This window comes from Chrysochloris asiatica, unplaced genomic scaffold (assembly GCF_000296735.1).
Source record: "Chrysochloris asiatica unplaced genomic scaffold, ChrAsi1.0 scaffold00165, whole genome shotgun sequence".
NCBI lineage: Eukaryota > Metazoa > Chordata > Mammalia > Afrosoricida > Chrysochloridae > Chrysochloris > Chrysochloris asiatica.
In genome coordinates, this window is record NW_006408683.1 from 1,448,726 (window position 1) to 1,467,511 (window position 18,786).

General features: G+C 36.9%; 1 protein-coding gene across 3 annotated transcripts in view; it reads right to left on the reverse strand.

Moving 5' to 3' along the window:
• The window catches only part of CDC42BPA (CDC42 binding protein kinase alpha (DMPK-like)), a 628,044-nt gene that overhangs the window by 310,861 nt on the left and 298,397 nt on the right, over positions 1–18,786 (reverse strand). For all 3 annotated transcript variants that reach the window (XM_006871264.1, XM_006871263.1, XM_006871265.1), the window contains 2 exons: positions 10,302–10,502; positions 7,247–7,495 (listed from right to left, as the gene is read on the reverse strand). In XM_006871264.1, the coding sequence (XP_006871326.1) occupies positions 7,247–7,495; positions 10,302–10,502 (450 nt within the window). The remainder of the gene's footprint in view (positions 1–7,246; positions 7,496–10,301; positions 10,503–18,786) is intronic.

Sequence of the window (18,786 nt, forward strand, 5' to 3'; positions counted from 1 at the left end):
GTCTTCACTGATGATATGGAGCTTTTCCATCTTCTCTTTCCACAGATGTACTCAATTTGATTTCTATGTGTTCCATCTGGCGAGGTCCATGTGTATAGTCATTTCTTATGCTGTCTAAAGAAGGTATTTGAAATAAACAAATCATTTGTTTTGCAGAAATCTTTCTCCAGCATCATTTCTATCACTAAGTCCAAATTTTCCAACTACTGGTCCCTCCTCTTTGCTCCCTACTTTTGCATTCCAAATATATTTGCATGGTCCCACCCAATCACTTGGCAGAAATTAAGAAGATAGAAAAGCCACATCAAGAAAATTCAAGGTACAACAGTTTTCTTCAGATTTTTTTCATACATTTTTCTGATTGTCCTTCTAGCATACTATTGAGAGATTTATCTTCAAGCTCATTAATTCTGGCTTCCATTGCTTCACATATCCTCCTTTATTCTTTCAATGTATTGTCCATTTCTGAAATCTCATTACTAATCATCTGGATTTCTGATTGCAGGTTTTGTATTGTTTCAAAATCTACATTTATTTTGTCTTGTTTGTTCTTGGAGCATTTTCCTGAATTATTCTAATTTTTAAAAATGCTTTATTGTGTACTATATGATAGTTTACATGGGAGAATATTAGTTTTACATTCATCCTATCGCATATCATTTCACTGCCATGGTTACAATCCCCTCCGTGCGTCATCAACAAACCAAAGGGTATACACTACAAGCCTGTCTCCCGGTCATCAGCACACAGCCCCTCTCCCTCTCTGGGTCTTAAGTCCCCAGCTGCTCCATCTCTCCACATTATCATCTCTGCCTCCATCTCAGGCATCACTGCTTCTCTGGGAAGGGTCCTGCTCTCTGCTCTTTTCCCTTGATGGTCCCAGGGACCTCCGCTCCTAGACTGCAAAGTTAATCACTCCCTTCCTTGATACAAAATGTCTACCTTTACATTTCCAACCCTCACAATCAGTCCTGATAACAATTATTCACTATTGTACCACAAGAGACCTATCTGCATTTCATTTCATCAGCCCCACCTAGGCAGATTTGATACTACTCAGTGTAGATTCTACCTTCCTCCATGCCCTCTGGGTCTAGCTTCCCTCTTGAAAGCTTGTAAGCCAGTCACTTCTTGCCTTTGTAGCCCCCCCTCTTTGGGTAGCCAATGTCCAAGTTGCCCATCCCTGTCTACTCTGTGTATGGAGGCGGAGGGAATAATCCTTGCTGTAAATATTTTTTCCCTCTTTTGAGCTACTGCATCCATAGGTGTAGGTCAAGCTCATCAAATTGTATCAGATTACTCATTTTTTCTTCTTCTAGTTGAGCTCTGATCATCCAGTCATTGAAGCCATGTCAAGTGGGTGTTATCTACAAGTGTGGGTGTTCTTATGCATATGTCCTCTCTTCTAATCAGCTGGACGCTTCACTCTCCATTCTAGTCCTCTGTGGCTATATCACTGACTCTGGGACCAAGAATCCCCAGGTCTTGCCACACTGCTGATCAACCAGGTCTCCACCTGAGTTCACAGGAGTCTATTGAACATTGTAGGGCTTAGCTTGCAGTTTCATTGCTGTTCTTTCCTTACTTCCCCTTATCGGTGACAAACGTGGTCACCAATCAGAGCGTGTATTCCCATTGAGTCTTAGTCTTGGAAGGGGGTCTAAAGATTTTTTATGTGCTCTCCTTTCTTTCATACTTTGTCAATTCTTGAAAGTACCTAAATACCATTCTTTTCAGTTTTTTTTTTTTTCAGTTAGTTCTATTACGTTTTCTTCCTCAGAAATGTATCTGTCTCTGCATCTTAGTCATTTGTTTGAGCCATTCTCTCCTGTTTCTTTGTGTGAGCTAAAATTGTCTTTTGTTTCTGGGGCATTGTGGGGTTGTCATATTTGTAAAAGCCAACAGTGCAGTTGTTGGACCCAGAGGGGAGAAATCCCTGGAGGCTTCTGAAATTCAAGGAGCTTATGAGGTGGCTATGGAAATAATGTAACAGCAGAGTTACTGGCCCTAAATGGAGTTCCTATTGGCCTTAGTGTTATCTATGTTCCGGGCACTCAATTTTGAAGTAGTTCATTGGGAGCCCTTAGTTTCTGATAGTACCACAGGGAAGCTACAGGCAGGGGGACTGGTTAAATCCTGGTCTATTGGCTCTGTGGGTTTTGTAGGCTTGGAGCCGAACCCACCTGCCAAGACCAAAGCAGTATACCGAAGCATCACAACCAACCCCCACCTCACACTGGTTTGGCTCCAAACTCTTGGAGAGCAGAGCTTGTATTGGGGATGGATAAGGGTGGGGAACTGGACACATATCTGGTTACCAGAGGAGCATGGGGGAAAAGAAGGAATTATGCCTTTCCCTCTGCCTGTGTGAGTCTGCTCTGCCAGGCCTCCTATTGTTGCCAAAACTGTTCACAAGATGGTCAAGTTGAGTCTAGTCAATGGTTCACCAGTCAGTCTCCTTGTCTCACCATCCCTGCTCAGCTTCTATTCCCAGAAAGTACTCTACCCACTTTTCTAACTGTTCTTCCGAAGTTTAGGGTTCCAGAATTTTCATCTGCATCTGTTTTATTTGTTATCTTGTATGTTTGTTGTGGAGTCCTGTTGTGGTACTGGAGGTTAATGTGCTAGACTGCAAAGTCAGTTTGAACCACAAGGTTGATGGTTCAAGCTCACCAGCCACTCCTTGGAAACCCTATACAGGGTCACTATGGGTCAGACCGACTTGATGGCACTTAACAACAACAACTTTGTTATGGAGGGTTCATGTAATGTGCCTGATGAGTCCACTATCTTGACAGAAGTCTCCATTAAAAAAGCATTTTGATTAAACACTTTCATAATTAAACACTGGACAACAGACCCACTTATTGTATTTTTATTTAAACCCAAGATGCTTTTCAAATCTTAGAAGAATACTACCTCTACAACTGATAGATGTGTTCAGTATCTGTTACATATAATACAGATACTTCTGTATTTGCCATGTGAGTTACTATTAAATGTCACATTAACAAAACTAAAATCCATGGGCTTTAAAAAAAGTTTTATCAGCATAGAATTTTTATATAGTAAAATACATGTAAGTGTACAGTCCAATGGATTTTAGTATTTTTATGTAATTGTGCAGCCATTATCACAAGGCAATTTTAGGATATTTTTTTACCCCTCATGTGAATCTGCAGAGAAGTCTTGCTTCAATCTCCATCCTCAGATAACCACCAGTGTTTCTTTTTCTATAAATTTGCCTTTTCTGAAAATGTCATATAAATAAAATTTATTCAAATTTTTGCTTATTTAAAAATTTGTTCTCTTGTCCTGCTATTGAGTTGTAGATGTTCTTTATATCATGCTTTATATTTTCTTTCATGTGGTATAGTGGTATAATGAATTGTTTAATACATCTTTTCTAGCTGTAGACTTGCTAGCGTCCACCAAATGACTATCTTCCTGATGAGTCTAGGTAAATGGAGGTGGGAGAAGATACCGATAGTTGACTGCTAACAGAGTTCACTGTGATTATAAAAACTTGGGACTCTACCATGGCTATAAAATGAGCCATCTCAGAAGCAGGAGTGGGGTGGAATTCCCCTACCATTAAAGAGGAGGAGCCAGGAGTGGAGCATGTACTTTGGACCCTGCGATCCCTGAGCACTGACCCTCCTTAACCCAGAGGCAGAAAGCTGTGACACTGGTGAAGTGGCAGAGGAGAGCAGCAGCAGCAAAATCAAGTGCTATAGCATCAGACAGGGAGGTGGGCTTCCCAGTCCACAAAGTAAGTAAAGTCGAGGGACTCTGGATAGGACTTTGGATATACTTTGCAAGTAAGCAAAGTGGGGTATATCTAGTCAAAATGGGAGGTCTAGGTTTGCTCACCACAGAGATAGAGCCAAGTGCCTTCAGGTTGAGGCTTAAGGCATTTATCAAAAGCCCTAAAAGAACTCTGAAACAATGTCAGAATAGGACAGAGAACAGGCCAAGGGGTTGAAGGCCAGAGAGAGGCATGCCTGTGGGCATGGCTGAGGCAAGGCCATCCTGACTGGAAGAACTGTGTCCTGAACATTTCTGATGCTGAATTGTAAATTGTTAACTTCCAATGAACTCCACAACTGCGAGTATTGTCTCTGAGTTTGGTGTGGCCATTGCCATGTATTACTGAATCCAAATGAAAAGCAGAAAGTGCTGTGGGAGGATTGGTTGGTGCCATTTTTTGCAGGTATGTTTTTGAGGTTCATGCATGTTTAAGCATATGTCATAGTAAGGTTTGTGTTAACTTGGCAGGGCCAAGATTCCCAGTGGTTTGACAGTTGAGATCTGATTATCTCCATGTGAGATCTAACACAGTGTAGTTAGCTGTATGATGATTGCCTATTTACAGAGTAGTTGTTCTATGATGAATGGTGTAGTTAACTCTATGATGATTGGCTATAAACAGCCCATCAACTGAAATGATATTTCCTTGAGGGTATGGCCTGCTTCTGATATAATGGGCACTCAGGCAAAGTTTGTTTGCTTTCCTGCTGGTCCTGAATCTTGCATCAGGCTCATATTCCAACCTCTGCTTCTTTGGAATCGAAGTAAAATTGCTGAGCAGAAAATTCCAAATGACAGCTTGAGAATATAAAATTAAGTATTATAATGAAATATGTACTAATCTAGAGTTACAATATCAAAAGGGAAGAACACGCTCAGCATTTCTCAAGCTGAAGAAAAAAATTCAAGCCTCAACTTACAAAAGGATTCTATGTTGTAGCACTGTAGGATCAGCACTGAACCGTGAACCACCCAGTCTATGTTTCAAACCTACCTGCTGCTCCTAAGAAATCCTGTATAGGGTCACTATGGGTCAGAACCGACTCGACGGGAATTAGTAACAACAACAACATGGACAAAATATTGAAGGATGTAGAAAGCATCAAAAGCAGATGGAAGAAATACATAGAGTCACTATACCCCACCCCCAAATGGTTGATGTTCAACCATTTCAACAGGTAGTATATGACCAAGAGCCAATGATACTGAAGAAAGGAATCCCAAGGTGCACTGAAGGAACTGTCAAAGAACAAGGCTCCAGGAATTGAAGGAATACAAATTGAAATTTTTCAACAAACTGATGCAGCACTGGAGGCACTCAACTCATCAATGCTGAGAAATTTAGACCACAGCTACCTGGCCAACTGATTTTAAGAGAAATATATGTGTGCCCATTGCAAATTAAGGTTACCCAATGGAATTTGGAAATCATAGAACAATATCATTAATATAGTCGTTCTTGTTGTTAAGTGCTGTTGAGTCAGTTCCAACTCATAGCGACCCTGTTTTTGAGGAGCAGCTGGTGAGTTTGAACTGCTGACCTTGTGTTTCAAACTGATCTTTTGCCCTGTGCTTATCCTACAGCGCCACATCAGGACTCAAGTAAAATTACATGCGAGAAAAATTATGCTAAAGATAATTCAATAAGGGCTGCAAAAGTACATTTACAGGGAACTGCCAGAGGGATATCACTGCTGAAGTTTGGATCTTAGCTGAAAGCAGAGGATACCAGAAAGATGTTTGTTTACGTGTGCTTTATTGACTTTGCAAAAGCTTTTGACTGCAGATCATGACAAGCTGTGGACAACATTGCAGAAAATGGGTATTCCAAAACACTTCATTGTGCACATAAGGAATTTCTACATAGACCAAGAGGCAGTCATTCAAACAGAACAAGGGGACACTGAATGGCTTAATATCTGGAAAGGTATGCACCAGGCTTGTATTTTTTCATCATGCTTATTCAATTTGTCTGCTGAGCAAATAATATTTAAAGCTAGACTATATGAAGAAGAATGTGACATCAAAATTGAGAGAAGACTCATTAAACCCTAACCTGTAGTATGCAGATAATACAACTTGTTTGCTTAAAGTAAAGAAGACTTAAAATATTTATTGATGAAGATTAAAGACCAGAGCCTTTGGTATGGGTTGCACCTAATGTAAACAAAACAATAATCTTCATGACTTGACCAATAAATAACACCAATGTAAGTGGAAAAAAGATTGAAACTATAAAAGACTTCATTTTGCTTCGATCCACTATCAATACTCATGGAAGCACCAATCAAGAAATCAAAGGATGGAATGCACTAGCCAAATTGGCTGCACAAGACCTCTTTAAAGTGCTAAAGAGCAAAGATGTCAGTGTGAGGACTAAAGTGTGCCTGATCCAAGCCACGGTATTTTCAATAGCTTCAGATGCATGTAAAAGTTTGACAATGAATAAGGAAGACTGTAGAAGAATTGATACATTTGAATTATAGTGTTGTAGAAGAATACTGAAAGTACCACAGACTGATAGAAGAACAAACAATCCGTATTGAAAGGCATGCAACTGGAATGCTCCTTAGAAGCCAAGATGGCAAGACTTCATCTCTCATAATTCAGACATATTATCTGGAGGGAACAGTCTCTGCTGAAGGACTTCATGTTTGTTACAGTGAAGGGTCAGTGAAAAAGAGGAAGACCTCCAATAAGATGGATTGGAACAGTGGCACACTAATGAGCTCAAGCTTAACAATGACTGAGGTTGGCACAGGATCGAGCAGTGTTTCATTTTGTTGTGCATAAGCTCGCGATGAGTTGGAACCAACTTGGGAGCGCCTAACAACAACAGTAATTAAGTCTCTGAACTTTAATTGTGCTCTTATTTATAAATGACTATGCTCACCTCAATTAATTATTTTCATATCTTGATTTATGATAGACAAAGCATTAGGATGTTGGGCTCTTAACCCCAAGAACAGTGTTTCAAATCCACCAGCTGTGTATGTGAAAGAAAGATGAAGCTGTCCACTCCAATAAAGATTCACAGTTTCAGAAACCCTATATAGAGTCATTATTATGAGTCAGAATGGACTCGATGGCAGTGTGTTTGAGTTTTTAAATACTGTTGTGTTTGCTAATATTGTTGAGGTGTTTCCAACTCATAGCTAACCTTTATAGGACTTTCTGAGGCTATGAATCTTTGTGGGAGCAGGAAGTGTTATCTATCCTTCATGGAGCAGTTTGTGGGCTACAACTGCCAATGTTGTGGTTCTCAGTCCAAGGCTTATCCTACATCACTCCCCTTTCAAGCACTAGATGCCACAATAATCATTTGATTGATAATAGCTAAGGTGATCCTAGCAAAATATTTAAAAATCATAAAGCTCTTTAATAATCATATTAAAAAGAAACAAATGGAAGGAAAATTTCACCAGTTTATACTTACAGAATTCTTTAAACAATCATCATCCACATCAAAATTTGATGTATCTGTTGGGCTGCTAACTTCTGGAATATAAGGTGCTTCACAGTTTTGAATATTATCCCAGTCAATGCCACTGAAAAATGGGTGTTTCTTAAAATCTTCTATTCCATTTTGACCAAGTCTATGTTCTCTGCTACAAATGAGCCTTCGGATAAGATCCTTAGCATTTTCTGAAACATCAGTTACTTGAGCTGGAAACTCAAATCTCTCCTAAACAAAGAATAATAAAAACACGCAGAAATCAATATTGAACTTCCTAAATAGTTTTACTGACTTATTTATGTTCTTAAAAATAATTTTTTAAAACAAATATCTAGGAAGTACACACTGGCACAAAACATTGTACTAAAGGAAATATAAGGATGAATGACAGTAGATAATTTTCTTTAAAAAAGACTTTAAATTTTATATGTCAAATTATATTCATATACATGCACAGTTCATTCATATCATATATTTTATAATAGAGAATAAATTAAATGCTAAAATACCTTCAATTGCTATCAGATTGAAGAATAGGTTAAAACTAGAGGGATCTGACTCACTACTCCAGTAATGTACATGGTAATGTAAGTCCTAACACTAATTAATGACTAACTGATATTTTTAATAGTCAATGGTTTTGAGAACTTAATAAGCATCTGAACTATTTTAAGTGCTTTACACATTTAACTCATTTAATCTTCACAACAATTCTCTAAGGTTAAGTGTCATCAAGTTGGCTCTTACTCATCATGACCCTGTGTAGGGTTTCTGAGGAGTGACTGATGGGTCTGAACTGCCAATCTTATGGTTCACAACAACCTTGCAGTCCAGTGATTATCCTACAGCACCACATCAGGAACTACTATTATTGTGATATAGAAAAGGAAACAAAAGCACAGAAGGTTCAAGTAATTTGCATAAGGATATCCACCTAGTAATCTGTAGAACTGGGCTTTGAACTGAGGCTGTCACGCTAGAATCTGTACTCTCAACTACCATTTATACTACAATGATTTCATTTTGAAATGTTGTACATGCTAATTACAACTTTACAACTGTTCCCTGTCTTTCAACACTTAATGATTATTGAGTGCATTATCTTTATAACCAAGTAGAATAACCTGTAAAAGATTCTATATAATTGATTTATATGCGAGGGGACTTGAAAAATTAATGGAAAAGCTCTATTATCTGTTCATTTCAATTTTCCATGAACTTTTTGAAGCCTCCTTATATCTTAGAAAGGAGCCGTGGTAGTGCTGTAGGATAAGCACTGAGCTGCTAACCACAAGGGCAACAATTCAAACCCACTAGTTGCTCCAAGGAGTCCTGGTATGGCACTATAGAATAACACACTGACCACAAGGTCGGTTTGAATTGCAAGGTCAGCAGTTCAAGCCCACCAGCCACTCCTCGGAAATGGTATGAGTTGGAACTGACTCGACAGCACTTAACAACAACAACAACAAGAAGCCACTCCAAGGGAGAAGGATAAAGCTTTCTGCTCTTGTAAAGATTTATCCTATATAGGGTCGATAAGAGTCAGAATGGACTCAATGGCATGGATGGTTGGGTTGTGTATATGAAGCAACTAGCCATAAATGTATCACCAAAAACAAATTAAAAAGATAATCATCCTACTTTTTGCAATTGGTCAAAATCATTTGAAACTGTTTAATAAAAACCTTTCTTTCTATTATGAACCACCTCTTTCTATTCAATTTTTATGAATTAAAATTTGATTTAATTGATCAGCTCTGGTAGTGTAGTGATTACGAGTTGGGCTGCTAACCGCAAGATCAGCAGTTCGAAACTACCAGCCTTTCCACGGGAGAAAGATTAGGCTTTCTGTTCCTGTAAAGATTTACAGTCTCGGAAACCTTGTACAGGGTCACTGCATCAGAACTAACTCCACGGCACATGACCATGGTGCATTTGGAGTCGTGGTGTGGCACAATGGGTTAATGCGTTGTACTGCAAGGTTGGTGGTTCAAGCTCACTAGCTGCTTCTCAGTAACAACAACAATATGTTGCATTTGGAGTCCTGGTGTGGCACTGTAAGATGAATGATGAACCACAAGGCCAGCAGTTCAAGGCCACCGGCCACTCCTTGGAAACTCTATACAGCGTTTCTATGACAACAATAAAAAATGGTACATTTGGATTCATTTTAAATGTTTTGCAATCATATGTAACATAAAAATAGGTATCACTGTACACACATCTACTAAATTGAATATTTCCTTAGGGCAAATTCTTAGAACTTAAGTGTCTCAATCAAAAGTTCTAATCATGTTTCTAAGACTTAACAACAAGAACAAGAGATACATACTTGAAAAATTCTTAACAGAAAGGTTACCAAATTAAACTCCCATCTCACTGTACTATTTTCAGCACTAATTTTCTTTACATTTTTGTCAATTTAAAAAGAAGAAAAAGACATCTCATTTTGAATTTGCACTTTATTATTACTAAGGTTGAGAATTTTTTCACCTACATTTTAGTCATGACTACACGATCACTATAATAATTAATGGAGTCCTGCTGTTGCACTGTAGGATAAGCAATGGACTTAGTACTAGTCACAAGTTGGTGGTTCAAACCCACCAGCAGCTCCTCGGAAACCCTATACAGGGTTGTTATGAGTCTGAGCTGACTCAATGACAATTAACAACAACAACATAGTAAGTAATGCTTCTGTTGTTGTTATGTGCCATCGAGTTGGTTCTGACCCATAGTGACCCTGTATAGGGTTTTCAAGGAGCGGTCAATGAGTTTGAAGCTGCTTATATTTGTCAATTATTACACTGGAGAGACAACTAAATTTGCTATTTATTGTTATCTCTGATTAAATATAAGGGAAAGTTAGAACAAACACTTTTATGCATAGTTTATGGACATGGGCATGTGAATGTCCACTATTCTTAGAAAAATATTTTCTCACTTTAGATTATCACACTGCTTTTAATTTGTGTTATTTATCACATTAATTTTAATTAATTTTATTAAAGTATTAATAAAAAATACTAACTTTGTGATTCATGATTTTTCCATATGTCTCCACCAGAGATTCTGCATAAAATGGTGTTTCTCCATAAAGCATTTCATACATACAGACTCCCAAAGACCACCAATCACATTCTGGTCCATATTTGCCTTTTCCATCTTCCATTGCTTGTAGAATTTCAGGAGAGATATAATCTGGGGTTCCAACAGCTACTGAGGACTGGACCTGAAGAAGTTCATATTTTTAGTAATCTACTGTAAAATTTTTAAAACAAAATGATAATTTTAAAGTTAAAAAATAAGTACACATACTTAGATATACAATAGACATTATTATTACATATTTTTGTAGTTACTACATTTAGTTTCCTGGTAGATATAAGGAGTCCTGGTGGCAGTGCAGAGTAAGTATTGGACCGCTAACTGTAAGGTCAATAGTTCAAAATCAGAAAGATGAGACTGCCTGCTCCTGTAAAGATTTACAATCTCAGAAACCCTATACAGAGTCACTATGAATCAAAACTGACTCTCTGGCAGTGAGGAATTTTGTTTGTTTGGGTAAATATATTAATTTTTATATAATCTTCATGTTAATAGTTTTCCAGATCTGTAGTCGTGGTCTAGCACTGTAGGAAAAGCAGTGGAGTGGTCAGTGGTTCAAATCTGCCCGCCATTCCTCAGAAACCCTATACAGGGTTGGTGTGAATAGGAACTGACTCAATGACACTTAACAACAACATAGAACTTAATCCTGCTGTCACTTAATTGCATACATTTAAGGAAACAATCTGATTTAAATAACCAGAACTATTATCAACAAATTAAATATTTGGTATACAACATTCAGATCAATGACATTTATCTGTCTGAATACTACATATTAACAAATACAACTGGGAAATTTTACCATTATTAGAAAAAACAATTCCTCAGATATAAGTCAGTATGTATGGTAAGCTTTGGAGTGGGGAAGGAGGACCTTAAAAACAATAGAAAAATAACCTAAGAAAAAACTGTCAACATGTGTCACAAACTACTTGTAAATAAAATAATTATAAAAAAGGGGGATTTCAGCAAAAACTGATGAAGGCAAATGAAGACACTGGGAGGCACGCAAGAGTTAAAAGCAATAGCAGTAAATGCTGTTATATACACAGCCCTGCAATAATGGTGATCTACAATAAGTTGATGCATGGATAGATATGTAGGCTGAATGGGTTTGGGAAGGAGATTTGGAGAATACCCAAAAATATATTTAGGTTTGACACAGAATTTATACATGAGTATTTATCTTTGCTACAAATATATCCATGAACATAGTGGACCATGCAGGGCAAAGCTATGAATACTTGTTACACTTAACCAAACACCTTGAAAGAATAAGTCAATGGACATGGAAGTTCAGGTCTTGATGGACATCAATGTCAATAGTCATAACATCACCCACAACGAAAATCTACACCCTACTCTGGCGAGTAGTGACTGGGGTCTTAAAAGCTTGTGAGCAGCCATCTAAGATGCAACTATTGGTCCCTTCCTATCAGGAGGAAAGAAGACTGAAGAAAATCAAAGACTCATGAAAACTATTAGTCCAAGGACTAATGGAGCATGTAAAAATCAGTGTTCATGATACTAGCAGAACTAGATGGTGCCTGGATATTATTACCAACTAGTCTGTAAGGGATCACAGTAGAAGGTTCTGAATAGAGTGGAAGAAAAATATGGAACAAAATTCAAAATCATAAAGATGGGGCTAACTGGCTGGATAAAAACTAGTGGAATCCACAAGACTATATGACCCTTCATCCCCATACAGATCTAAAACTGAACTCACCACATGGCTCCATTGTCAGCTAAATAACAGACATGTTTATAACGGGGACAATAACACTAAGAATGTGCACATACCTTAGAATACTCGTTTGAGACTAAAAGGGCAGTATTTACCCAAGGACAAAGTTTAGAAAGATTAGGAAAAAAGTAGCTATGGCAATAGGAAACACAGGAAGTGGGATAAGTGATGTTATAGTGTGGAGATCACAATCAATGAGATGAAACAAAATGTTTATGAATTGTTAAATGGAAAACTGATTTTTATCACAATACAAAGTTAAAAAAAATAATTATGAAAAAGGGAAAAGTGCATTCTTCAAAAAATTAAACTTAAAAAAAAAAAACACAAAAAAGTTAAGCACAAAAGTATTGCAGAATGCTGTAAGATAAGCACAGTACAGCAAAGTCAGTTTGAACCACAAGGTCAGTGGTTCAAACTCACCAGACACTCCTCAAGAACTCTATACCAGGTCACTATGAACCGAAAAGATTCGATGGCACTTAAGAACAACAACAACATATACAAATTAGAAATTAGACAGCTAAAAAAAAAACCCTAGATATATAGAAGTTACTCTGAAACAAAAGAAAATGAACTCTTTATATGTTTTAAAAGAACTATCAAAGAAATGAACAATCTGAAGGTATGCAGTCAAACAATAATTAATATACTGTATTTTTAGACTAAATTACAATTTAAAATAATTAGTAGGATAAAATTCCTGTTTGGCAATACTGAGATTAAGTAACTTAAAAACTCTTCTTTTTAGAAATGCTAGAACAATTATTCTTATAAATATATAAAGGAACTTTTAAAAAACCAGAAATTCTTGGGGACCAGTAATTAAGAAATGGTTGAGAACCATGTTAATAAGCAAGAAATGGTGGACTCCTAGTATGGAGCTGTAGGATCAGCACTGGACTGTGAATCATAAGGTTTGCAGTTCAAACCTATCATAAAGGGTCACCGTAAGTTAGAACCAACTCAACGGCACTTAACAACAACATGGGGTGGAGTGGGAAATTGTTGGCCATAGTTTTCCAAGTGCTTAGATTTTAACACATATATGGGGACAATTCAACTTAAACCTAGAGACTACCCCATACAACCATTACCCAAATGGGTATATTTTAAATAAAAGGATAGATTATAAAAAGCTACAATTTACAAAGAAACATAACGACATTTTGTCTATCTTGATGTGTGCTTGTGTGAAAAAAAAAAAAATCCTTCCACTGGACTACATAACTTTGAGTATTATAATCCCACAGTTTGGAACTTGAATTCATGCATCTTATGTGGTCCAGAAATTCTCAATCCAAAAACCTGACATAAATATCAATGTAGGTACAAATTATTCTGGAGGAGAAATAATTCAAACCTGGCCACACAGGATTTCCACACACAAAACTCCACTGAAGATGAGTTCACAATCTAATTACACATGCCAAATGAAAAAAAAAAAACCAAAACCAGTCCATTATGAATAAGACTCAGAAAATTCAATAAAATGTACCATTGTACTTTTAGTAATTACCAGATACATGCTATAAAGTACATGTTTAAAATGATTGTTACTGTTAATGGTTTCACACTTGTGGTAACTACCTGTACCATAGAAAAAAATACTGCCTGCTCCTATACCAGCCCCATGATCAACTGTAGATTACACCATTGTGCTGCACAGGGTTTATACTGCCTTATTTTTGGAAACAGAGTGCCAGGCCTTTCTTCTTAGTCTGTGTTAGTCTGGAAGCTCTATTGAAATCTGTTCAGCATTAGAGCAAAACAAAGTCTCTACTAACAGGCTGCACATGAGATACACTGGCCAGGAATCGAAATCTGGGTCACCCTGGAAGGTTAGAGAATTCTACCACTGAATCACCAGTGTTCCCTTAAAATGACAAAATTAAAAAATTCAAACACAAGAGAAACAAATGGAATATTTTAAACAATCGAAAAGTCTTAGAAATGAAAAACTAGCCAGTGTGTATGTGTGTGTGTGTGTGTGTGTGTGTGTGTGGTTGGGGGGGTTGGGGAATGCAGTAAGCAAGCAAAGAGCAGAGTAGACACAGCTGAAGAAACTACTAAACCTGAAGAAGAGGTGAAGGTGTTAATTAGCATCTCTAGTATATGTGGTGCTGTAGGATAAGCACTTGACCACAAGGTCATTTGAATCGCAAGGTTGGTGGTTCAAACTCACCAGTCACTCCTTGGAAACCCTATATAGGGTCGTTAGGAGTAGGTACTGACTCAATGGCACTTCATCACCACCACACCGTGAAAACAAAGAGGAATGAAAATATATTGATAACTATCGAAGACCACAACCTTCAGCATGGGTTGCACCTCAATGTAAAGAAAACAAAAATCCTCACAACTGGACCAATTAATAACACCATGATAAATGGAGAAAAGACTGAAATTGTCAAACACTTCACTTTGTTTGGATTTGCCATCAACACGCATGGAAGCATCTGTCAAGAAATCAAATAATGATCACATTCGGCAAATCTTCTGCACAAAAAGTCTTTAAAGTGTTCAAAAGCAAAATGTCAGTTTGAGGACTAAAGTGCACCTGATCTAAGCCATGGTATTTTCAATCACCCTCATATGCATGGGAAAGTTGGACAATGAATAAAGAAAATCATAGAAGAATTGATGTATTTGAATTATGTTGTTAAAGAAGAGTATTAAAGGTATTTCCAGAAGTACAAACAAATGTATGTTGGAAGAAGTACAATGAGAATGCTCCTTAGAAGCCAAGATGGCCAGATTTCATCTTTCATACTTTCATGCAGAGACTAGTCCCTGGCGAAGCATGTAATGCTTGGTAAGGGGGAAGGGAAGACAAAAAAAGGGAGACCCCCCCGCCCCAATGAGATGGATTGGCGCAGTGGCAGCAACAATGGGTTCAAGCATAGCAGCAATTGTGAGGATGGCAAAGGACCGGGTGGTGCTTTGTTCTGGTATATATAGGGGTCACTATGAGTTGGAATTGACTCGACAGCACTTAAAACAACAACCACTATATTACCACCATGGAGAGATAAGGAGATGGAAAATATAGAAGAAAATTTGAGAGACACGGAGAATGGACACAATTAACATATATGTAATATGAGAAGGAGAGAAACGAGTAAACAGAGAAAAGTAATACTCAAAGAAACAGAGTTTAAAGTTTTCAAAAATGATGTAAAACGTAGCTCCTTGATACATGAGGAGTATTAAGTCCTAAGAATAATAAATAAAAACAGATTCACTCTTGTAGGTTTGTAATTAAACTGTAAAGCACCAAAGGCAAATAAATCTTTAAAACAGTAAATAACAAAGATTACATACCAAGGAATGATGACATACTAATAGCTTAACACAACCAGAAGAAAAGGAATTGAATCCAGAAAGTGATGAGACAAAATAATTGCCAATATTGTATTTTCTACTTACCTAACTTTTATATAGGAGGAAAGGATAAATAAAGACATTTTCAGACAAAGACTGAGAAAGCTATCACTTTAAAAAACACTCCAGATCAATTTCTAAAGAATGTACTTCAGAAAATTAGAAATCCAGAAAAATTCTACATCTAGAAAAAAATGTAATATTAGAAACAATTGTCAAGAAAAGTATTTCAAAAACTATTTCATATTTATTTGGATAAAATAATGATGCAGATGGTGCAATGAAAATTAAGAGAAAGTTAAAAATAAATGCTATAACAATATGTTAGCTGAGGGGAACTATTAGGGTTGAAGCATTCTAAATCTCTTTGATTGAGAATATGGTAAAGAAACTTCCTTTGACCACAGATAAAGCATGAATGTTAAAAATTTAAAGAAAATCACTAGAAAAGAATGTGTAAACACCAAAGAAGAAATCAGATAAATTACACTTGATCAAGGCAAAAGTTGATTGGAAAGAAGATAAAGCATACATGCAAACAATCAAAATCATAAAAATTACACAATATGTTGCAGAAATCAATATAAATACAATGATAATCACAAATTTATAAATAGATTAAGTGACCTATTAAAAGAAAGATTGTCATACTGGATAACAAACAAAATCAAAGTAAGAAACAAACCCCAAATTCAGTAATATTCTGTTTAAAAGGATGCAACTAAAATAATGACACAAACAGATATTTAAAAATAAAGGTATGGAAAAGATATGTCAAACATGTACTAAACAAAAGAAAGTTAAAGTAGCTACAAGAATATCAGTCAAAACAGATGATGAGGGCAAAATTATTTTCAGTGTTTTTTTTAAATCCAGTAACCCTGGAAGAACTGAAAATTCTAAATAGTTTGTACCTGAAAACATAGCCATGAAAGAGTTATGCAAACTATTGACAAATAACAAGAATAAGTTAATAAATCCACCATCATAGTAAATATAAGTACTAGATGAAAGAGAGAGGAAGACTGGTGGTGCTGTGATAAGCACTGGATCCACAGTTTAACCCCACCAGCTGCTCCAAGGGAGAAGGATGGGGCTTTCTGCTCTCACAAAGATTTACAGCCTAGGACACCCTATACAGGGTTGCTATGAGTCATAACCATCTTGATAGCACCTAACAACAACCTAAGAGATAATTAAAACTAGCAAGAATATTTTTTAAATGAACAGGAAAATAAACAAGTTTAATCTTATGGGCTTACATATAGAAACCTACCCTCAAAAGCTAGAGAAAAATTTTTTTAAACAAACATGTTGTTGTTAAGTGCCATCGAGTTGGTTCCGACCCATAGCGACCCTGTATAGTGTTTCTGAGGAGAAGCTGGTGAGCTTGAACCGCCAGCCTTGCAGTTCACACGACTTTGCAGACTGGCGCATTAACCCACAGTGCCACACCAGGACTCCAAACACATAGCACTGATTAAAATGAACCTGGTAAAAAGTCAAAAAGCAAACTTCAACTAATGTCAACCACCCCACCTGCCCTCAAAAACAACACAAAACAAAAACCTGATCAAATCAACCCATTCGCCAGTAAAATGAAGGTAGAAATCAAGAAACAACATATAAATAAATAGAATACTAATGAAATTAAAATGCAGAACCATCTCAATGGCACACATCAACCTTTCCCCCCAAATTATGCACTCTTCGATTTATACCGTGCCAGTTTCAGCATCCTTCAAAGACTGTGTTACTTTTAAATGTTCTTTGAGTTATGGTAACAAAAACAAGTCTGAGGGGCAAGATCAGAACTCTAGAGTGAATGGGGTAAAGTTTTCCAATTAAATTCTGATAGGACAGCCCTTGTTACCTTTAAAGAATGAGTAAGTGCATTGCCATGATAGGAAAAAATTCCTATGTGCAAGTTTCCTTGTCTTTTCTCAACAATACAGTTTTCAATTTTCTTTAAACTTCTGCCTAATAAGCCCCTATGATTTGTCCTTTGTCCTTCAAGAAAATCCATGAAGATTATTCCTTTGAGAAATTCCTCCAAAACAATCTTCATAACCTTCTGAACCAACCTCTCTACCTTGAATTAACTTGCTCAGCAAATTCTCTCAGAAGACACTGTTATGATTGGACCTTGCTCTCTGAATTATACTGGCAAATCCAAGTCTCACTGTCTCATTCCCAGTTATAAGACATCTCATGAAAGCATCTTCATTAACTTTGATCTTTCTTAAAAGATGATGGAAAGATCAGCTATTTGAGCTAGATCTTTGAAAACCCAACACTTCTGGCACACATCCAAGTGAAACAAGATGTTCACTTAAAATAGGGAAAATGCTGAACCATGTGAGATGCCAAATTCAGTAACTGTTGCATCAATAATTCTATTCCACCAGTTTCTGGATTTCAGACACAGTTTCTTCGTTTGTTGAGCTTGACATCTTCCCATTTGTGGTTCATCTTTGAAACCTTCCTTAAAACGTTGGCTGCATTAAAAAACTTGCTTTGGTGAGACAGCATTCCCATAAATTATTGTAAAGCTTCAGTGATTTGGGAAGAGATGCGTTTGAGTTCTGTTAAAAATGTGATATTGGACCTGTCCTAAAAAGTTTTTTTTTACCAACAGCACATAAAGTATCCTTTATTTATTTTTTTTGACAGCATTCTAACGAGACTACGTACATCAATGAGAGATCTTGTCTGCAGCCATCAACTAATCACACACATTTTTACATACATTTTGTTAGAAATAAACCAGTACACGCACAAACTGGAAGCCTAGTAAGCAATACATTTTGACTTAGCCTCATAATATTATTTACAGAAAATTGAGAAGAATCTACACTCATTTCCACCACTTGTCTGTCAGTTTGTCACACTATGATGGTTTGTGAATTGCTGTGATTCTGAAAGCTATGCCACCAATATTTTAAATACCAGCAGGGTCACCCATGGTAGACAGGTTTCAGATGAGTTTCCAGACAAAGACAGACTAGGAAGAAAGAGTGACGAACTATTTCCGAATATTTAGTCACTGAAAACCTTATGAATAGCAGATAAACACTGTCAGATACAGTGCCGTGAAATGAGGCCCTCAGGTTGGAAAGCACTCAAAATGCGTCCTCAAAGTAGAGTTGATGAAAACTTAGAAGAGATGGATACATTTTTAGATAAATACGACCTACCTAAACTTACACACAGTGAAGTAGAAAACCTGAACAGACCCATAACAAAAGAAGAAATCAACCAGGTCATCAAAAGA